The 7,936-nt window shown below is 38.1% G+C and overlaps 1 protein-coding gene across 1 annotated transcript; it reads left to right on the top strand.

Annotated features, from left to right (window-relative positions):
- The first annotated feature begins 216 nt into the window (after positions 1-216).
- LOC121980098 (protein ALTERED PHOSPHATE STARVATION RESPONSE 1-like) lies at positions 217-7,512 on the top strand. The gene is made up of 6 exons (XM_042532065.1): positions 217-1,855; positions 1,947-2,083; positions 2,972-3,195; positions 4,963-6,721; positions 6,829-6,935; positions 7,238-7,512. The coding sequence occupies exons 1-4, from the start codon at positions 217-219 to the stop codon at positions 5,687-5,689; spliced, it is 2,727 nt and encodes a 908-aa protein (XP_042387999.1). The 3' UTR covers positions 5,690-6,721; positions 6,829-6,935; positions 7,238-7,512.
- The last annotated feature ends 424 nt before the right edge of the window (positions 7,513-7,936 follow it).

The following is a 7,936-nucleotide window of genomic DNA, read 5'->3' as shown; positions in this document are numbered from 1 at the left end:
AAGTATTGATGTATTTAAATATATATGTCTAATATTAATGATTTATTTTTTATTGATATATATTTTCAAGATGATAAATTATAATTCGACATTCCACAAATTATTGGTTAGGAACCATGGAGCTATCTATCGATTTCGAATCGGAATAGTGTCTAGCTGGCGGCTAGGCATTGCAAAACTTTAAAATGGAAAAATGGCTGCGCGAGAGGCGTCAAGATGACGTGGCACAAAGGGAATATTTTTATTAGGCCCGTACCGAATAATTACATTCGTTATTTTGTGTGTGTGTTTGTTTTGTTCTCATCTTTACGCAATTCCTACCGCCATCAAAAAAAGCCAAATAGCAATTCGCTTTTACGACGCGGTCGACGATGTCATGATTCGCTCTTCTTCTACGGCGGAATCTTTGTCCTTCTTCGATCGCACAACCCTAATCTCTCCGATCGCTGCCGAACACGGCCGCTACTCCTCCGGAGAGACTCCGCTGATGTGATTTCCGCTGGTTGGATTGCCTTGGCTGGTGGATTTTGGGGTGTTCGCCTCGGGATGGGTTGCGGAGGCTCCAAGCTCCAGGAGGAGGCCGCGGTGTCTCTCTGCCGCCAGCGATCCCAGCTCCTTGCCGAGGCCATCCGTTATCGATACGACCTCGCCGACGCTCACGCCGCCTACGCTCGATCCCTCCAATCCGTCGCTGTCGCCCTCCATGAGTTCCTATACGGCACCCGGCCGCCCCATCAGGCATCCCCCGTCCTCCCACTACCTTCCCAGAGGAAAGGTGATCCTGTTCCGCCATTCACGCCCTCACCCCTCCCCGCCGCCGCCGCTGCAGCGGCTGTGTCCCTTCCCTTCGCCGCTGTCCACGGCCACTCTCAATCTCACTCTGGTTCGCACATCAATTTCCACCCCTCCGATTCCGACTCGGATGATATTTCTCCATTTCACTCGGATGGAGGTTCTCCGCTTCACCACCTGCCCGCGGATGACTCTGCCGCCGTTGGGAAAACCTACGTCAACCTTAACTATGCGAAAAAGGGCCCGAAGTCGTCCGTCACCCACGAGCAGCAGCCTCCAAATTCCGAGCCGGTGCGTTTTGGCTCCGTCGATGAACCAGCTTCCGTGGCTGGCCCTTATTATGGCTACCCATATCCTCCTCAAAATTCCAACTTTTACCCTTCCTATCCTTCTTACCAATCACACATGAACTACGGGGATGGGATGAGTGGTGGGTTCTTTGGTTTCTCTTCGCCACCTCCAAACATTCCACCACCAGCCATGGCAGCAAGTGGGAGTCCTACTTCCCGGGAGCCTCCACCGCCTCCAACTTCTACGGCTTCAGCATTCGACTTTTTGAACCCATTTGAATCGTTTGATAATTATTTTGCGCCATACTCGCCTAGACGTAGCTCAAGGGAGTTGAGAGAGGAGGAAGGGATCCCTGATCTAGAAGATGAAGACCGGGAGGTAGTCAAGGAAGCATATGGCGATCCAAAGTACACAGCTTCCACATCAGCCTCTGCGAATGGTGCGAATGCAACGTACTCCGGCAAGACTGCTAGGCGATCAAAAGAAGTTGAGATAAACAGTGCTGATGATGCTTCCCAACGAAAGGCTAAGCCAGTGGAGGCAGGGAGCAGCTCGGAGCATGAGATTCACATGATTGAGAAGAGTGTGGTGGCTGAACCTGCAGAGCGGCGCTCTGCAGGATTTACAGTTTCCCGAAATTACCAGAATGATTCTGAGATCGTACAAGAGATAAAGACTCAGTTTGATAGGGTTTCGCAATCGGTTGAGCAGGCGTCCAAGATGCTTGAAGTCGGAAAAACTCTATATCAGAAAAAAAAATCTTCTCACAAAGGTGGACACGTAGTTTGCAATTTGAGTGGACCTTGCTTCTTTTATTTATTATTATTATTATTATTATTAATATTGTTGTTGTTTTTTAACAGTTTCTGTCAGGAGGATGATATGCGGGTTGTCTCTAACTTCGACCAATGCAGATCTGTCATATGAAGAAGATGACAGTCTTTCATCAACATTGCAGAAACTCTACAGTTGGGAACAAAAGCTTCTTGCAGAAGTCATGGTTAGTACAGCGATCATATTTTTGAGGTTTAGTAGTCATGTCATTTGATTTTAATATTTATATGGAACCGGCTGACCACAAGCAGATCAAAGGTGAAACCAGGGAAGCTAATGATTCTAGATAGTCTAAAGCAATAATTCTTTGGCTATCATAGGAAATAAAAAATACTTTTTATCATCTCCTTAAATAATAGTTAAAGACTTATAATTTTTCCATTGACCAAACTTCTCAGAGAGGTTTTTTCCCCCTTCAGATTACTTCTCCAGGTCTTTTTTCAAAAGTTTAATTAATTTAATGTTCCAGTTATTCTACTTTATTGTTTTCAACCAATATCTGGTTGGTTGGGACCATTCGTAGTTGACTTTACATACCTCCTCTGATATTAAACTTGCAGGTTTTTTTTTTGTTTGATTTGGAATTATTTGTCATAGCAATACCTGAGCTATGTTCCAAATGGGAATTATCTTTAAACTTGGTGGCATGTTCCTTGATCTAATCCATCACGATGCCATTTTTGTCAAATTCATCTTTTTTTTTTTTTAAAGTCTAGCCTATATGTGTTTATTGACCTTCACATTGTTTCAGCTATATTTAATATACTTAGAACATGTATCTGGACCAACCCTGATATTCTAGCTTTTTGAAGATGTGAACTGCAGGAATCCTCCTGCAGGATTCCTGCATGCGACATACATAATGCATCCGCCTTGTGAATATTGCAAAAGGCAATTATGTATGTTGCATTGAAGCTTTCATTATGGTTGTCTTGATGAAGTTTTATGTGTAACTGTTTGAGGAGTCATTGTTCCTTGGCTATTTTCATATACTCAAGTTGGAAAGGTATGTGCTTGTCTTGCTTAAATGACTTTATGCTAACCTTATATGTAGGATGAAGAAGAGATGAGAGTTCAATATGAAAGAAAACGTCAAGACTTGAGGTACTTGAGTGAAAGGGGTGCAGAAGCTGAAAAGCTTGAGGCAGTTGAAACTTCCATCAGAAAGTTATCTACAAAGATAAGAATATCCATTCAGGTTGCGGGCACAATTTCAAATAAAATTAATCAGCTAAGGGATGGAGAACTCTGGTTACGAGTCTGTGAAATTATCAATGGGTATGTAATATGTATTTGTCGCTCTTTTTATATATATTATTTTGTTTTGAAATACTCTTGTTGAGTATGTAGTTATGTTAAAAATAAAACAGTGTTGCCATGCTGAGTTACTTTAATTGAATGTGATATGAATTTGTATGTTTAACTATGGATAATTTAAATAGGATAATCTAAATAGGTTAATTTAAATAGGCTTAATCAAAGTCTAATAAAACTATTCCATTAATTTAATATATACTTTTTTATTTATTTTAATTCTGAAAATATATAATGAAATTTTTATTTATTTATCATATGGAGGCATAGCGATCTAGTATTTTCTTTTTAAAACAATTATTTTATTTTATTTTGTATTTTTTAATTATTTAAATATTTAGATTAATTTTTTATTTTTAATTAATATATTTATATTGAAAAATACTGAAATCATATTAACATGGCACAATACAGTACCGAAATTGTATTATTCTTGTCATAAATTAAAACTCTGATACGGCTCGAGATTTTAAACCATGTGTTTAACTATTTCCAATTAATGTAGTTTATATCTCTGGGTAGAAAGTCATTATAATCGCTACTTGGGAAGAATTGTTGCATATTTTTTTGTGTTGATGTCTTGTGGACGACCCTTCATGGTCATAAGAGTTTTTCTTATACAATGAGGATTGAGGGGCTACCCATCTATGTGATTTCTTAGTAACATACTGTTTCCACTTTTGTGATTCCTTGATGTACATTCTTTTAAAGGCAGAAAATTTTATTTGGTTTCCTATGCTTCTTATTGTGGTCTGTTACCATCTTTGGGTCTCTGCATTATGCCCTTTTGATCTTTTTATCTATAAATAAATAAATTTTGAAGTAATATCGAGTCTTTTCAAACAATTATTCTATTGGTACTTTTGGACTTACTCTCAATTTTGACGAATTATTTGCTTGGAGTTCATTATATTTGTAAAGAAAGAAATATAAAGTAGTTCCTTATATTCACTTGGTTATCATATTTGCTATGCCATTTGTTTGGAGGATGTTATACTCTCTTGTTGCTCATTTAATAGCTTTTTTTCGATTCTCCCTTGATACACTTAATTCTATTGCATTTTCTTGAAATTAATCTAATTAATTGATTGGTTGTTCAATCTGGTAAACATTTGCTATGTCTACTACCTTATGATTTTTTTTTTAATTCTAATGTTCTGATGATACTGAGAAAAGGACGTTTGCTGTATCTTGGTGAGATAAGAACAAATTATCTCAGTATGTGATATTAGTATTTGAGGCCACAATTGTGTGTAAACTAGAGCTTTATTGATTCCCTAAAATTAGTAATTATTATCAAATTGTGAAGTTAATGTCCTCTATGATTGATCAGGGGCAAAGCATCAATATCACTGTAGGTTTGTGTATGTTACGAGGAATGTGAATCAACTTTTATTTTCTTGCCCTTTTAAATTTTGATGAAGAGAAATAACATTCTAAGTAGTACGTGATTTTTATCTTTTCCGTTAAGCTTCTAAAGATGAGTTATCAAAACCTTGTTTCACCATTATTTTATAATATGAAAATAATCCACATGGTAATCTAATATGAGATTTATATTTGTTTCATTGAGCTGTTTGATATAATCTATCTTAATGTTGGTGCATATCAGCTTGTATGTGGCATTGTGAGATCTTACTGCAGAATTGTCTCAATATTCAATTTCATGCTGTTTCACTTTTATCCATCTTAAAGGTGCAATGTGTTCTTATTGTCACAATAACCTTGCAGTTTTGAAGAAATGTGGAGAGTCATGTCAGAATGCCATCTTATTCAGCATCAAGCAATATCCCAAGCACAAAACCTAGACTCTGCTGTGCCTGGAGGAAAGCCTCCTGATGCTTTGGAGACAATAAAGCATTTAGAATTGGTTATGGCTGAATGGATTGCCAATTTCTCTATTTGGGTTACCGCTCAAAAGATGTATGTCAACGCTTTGAATGGATGGTTAAGGAAAGGTATAGCTTATGAGCCTGAGGTTACTGATGATGGAGAGGTTCCTTTTTCTCCTGGGAGATTAGGTGCACCCCCTGTATTCGTTATCTGCAATTACTGGTCCTCCAGTATAGATATGGTATCTGAAATGGAAGTTATTAAAGCAGCACAGTCATTTATCGATAATGTCCTAAATATATGGAAAAAGCACAAAGCTGTGCAGCAGCAGAGGCAGTTAACAAATAAAGATAAGAATAGCAAACTAAGGTCAATTGAAATGGAAGAACAAGAACTGCTTAAACAGAGAAAGAAATTACTTACAATTTCTAGCGAGAACAAGATGCCAACAATTGAACATGAGGATCGTGGGCCGACTGTCATAAGTTTCCAGTCAAGTCTGGGACATGTCTTTGAAGTTGTGGAAAATTTTTCTGCTAATACCATGAAATTATATCAGGTTCTTAACAAGCAAACTGAAGAAGAGAAACAAAGATTGGCTGGAGAGGATGCAAGAGGGTCGTAGGATTATGCATCACTTTATTGAGTTTTCATTTGGTTGGCCTCCCTGAGATTTTACAAAGTCTGAAAGCCTGATCTTCTACCTTATATTGAAAAGGCAAAGCAATTCATGTCATGGATAAACAGGCCTTACAAGTGAATTGTGGGGAGGCCTGACAAGTGAAGTGACTCATTGGCTATGAAGCACAGACACTAACTTAGGAATGAACACTTGATAAAAATTAAATTCCATACAGTAAATTGTTTAAGGATGGATAGCCAAGAATGATGACAGGTGTTCCGAATGGATTCTATGCCCTTCCTAAGCAAGGAATGAAATCATCTTGGTACTGGATCCAAATTTGCCAGCATAGTGTATGACAACAGATGCTTGGTGGAAAAGTGAACGAGTCATTTGACATAGCTACGAGTTAGCTCCATTTCATATGTTTGCAGTGGTAGGGGTATGCATTTGAGTATTGAATGGGCTTTGGAGTTTCTGAAAAGCAACCCAGAATCATGGAGTGAACTTAGGCTGAATGGTTCTGGAATGATGTTGAGTGACGACATAAATACATCAAACAGCTCTGAGTGATCTGAGGTGAAAGCCCAATCATTCATGATTATTTTGACTGGCAAGTTCTGAGAAGCTGTCTTTGCGGTAGTATGGGGAGCAAACATCTGGAGAACAATTTCCATGCTCCAAGCCTGCAGGTACCAATATGTTCTTGTCATCTCTTTATTATTCGGCAGTCACAGTTTGAAAATGGAACAGATAATTTGATACCAACGCCCGAGTTCACATTTGTTCAATCATTATTCAGTTTATTGTCGTAGCAAGACAAATACTACATGCTTCAGAGTCCACCTGTTTGTTACAGTCTAGACGTTGCGGTACTCTAAGCCAAGAGTGTTTTCGAGTATATGTTGCCACTTATGCTGCTGTTGTTGCTGCATCACGATGAGCTTGGTGCAGTGTAAGATGTGAACATTTGCCGCAAACACACTTTCTACCTCTCAGATGGCAGCACATCATTATCTGTTCCTGGTGCATTAGGTAAGTAGTTCCATTTTTTTTTTTTTTTTTTTGCATAGGTGTCTATTGCTTATATTTATAGTAACGATGTGTATCTGGAGTAATTTTGTCCTAGTCGATTGAAACAGGGTATACAGGTTGCAGGGACACAAATTTCGAACCAACATATTTCAGTTTGCAATCTCATGTATAGGCACTAGTCAAGGCATGTTGAGTTCTTTATCTATAGAGTGAGGTAGTTTCTCTTTACACTAGAATAGCACAGATTTAACTTTTTTAAAATAATTTATTATTACAATGTTTTTTTTTCTTTTTAAAATTCAAATATTTATGCTGGCACTGCCAGTTTTGTTTCCTTAATTTCGGTGGCTTATTGCCAATTATTCATGTGTTTTACTTAGATCAGTTCATACTGAATTGATTACGTGCAGTGCTATCAATATCATCAGATACCTGCACAATGACTTTGTTTCCCAACTGTTTCAAATTGTGAATTTTAGAATCTCTGAAGCTTTTGTAGGTAATTTAATATTGTAGGGTCGATTGCGCTGGTTGAATGAATCCGGAATGGAACGAAAAGCTAATCTTATTGTTGATTAATATTAGTTTCAATTCTTGTAAATATCATTTGTTGTATATATCATGGTAGAATTCTTGTTCCAAGTGTTAGACATTAGAATGAAGACGAAGTCGCCATTCATGTGGGGTGAAATAACTCATCAGTTGTCAAACACGTCTTTGCCTGTACTACAATGAATGGATGAAATGATGAAGATGGATGAAACAGGTGTCTGAATTTTGATTTATGTATTTATATTTGTTTACATGCAGTTGGATGAATGAATCCTTGCATCGACCCATTCATATTCGTAGTCCTTCCATTAATTCATCTCGTTTTCTTAAAAAAGAAATAGCTAAACATCAGTCTCCGAAGCCTGTTTCACGGATCAAAATCTCAACAAAGTTATACAGTCCCATTGATAACTCTTCAACATCCTAAAAAGGGAGTGGAGAAGAAAAGCCATAACAAAGGTGTACCTCCCATAGCCAGCCAAAGCACAGAGTTAATATCGGCATTATTCCGATCACCAGCTAACTTTGCGCATCACTGATACGATAAAGAGATCCAAATTTAGTAAACGAGAAAGCCACTCGAAGGAAGACCATCTTACTGGCCCAGACCAGAATCTCAGGCACCACACTCATGCTTCGGCAATACGAGCTTCTTCTTCTCTC

Source organism: Zingiber officinale, chromosome 5A (genome assembly GCF_018446385.1).
Source record: "Zingiber officinale cultivar Zhangliang chromosome 5A, Zo_v1.1, whole genome shotgun sequence".
Lineage (NCBI taxonomy): Eukaryota > Viridiplantae > Streptophyta > Magnoliopsida > Zingiberales > Zingiberaceae > Zingiber > Zingiber officinale.
This window is presented reverse-complemented; position numbering and strand designations above follow the sequence as displayed.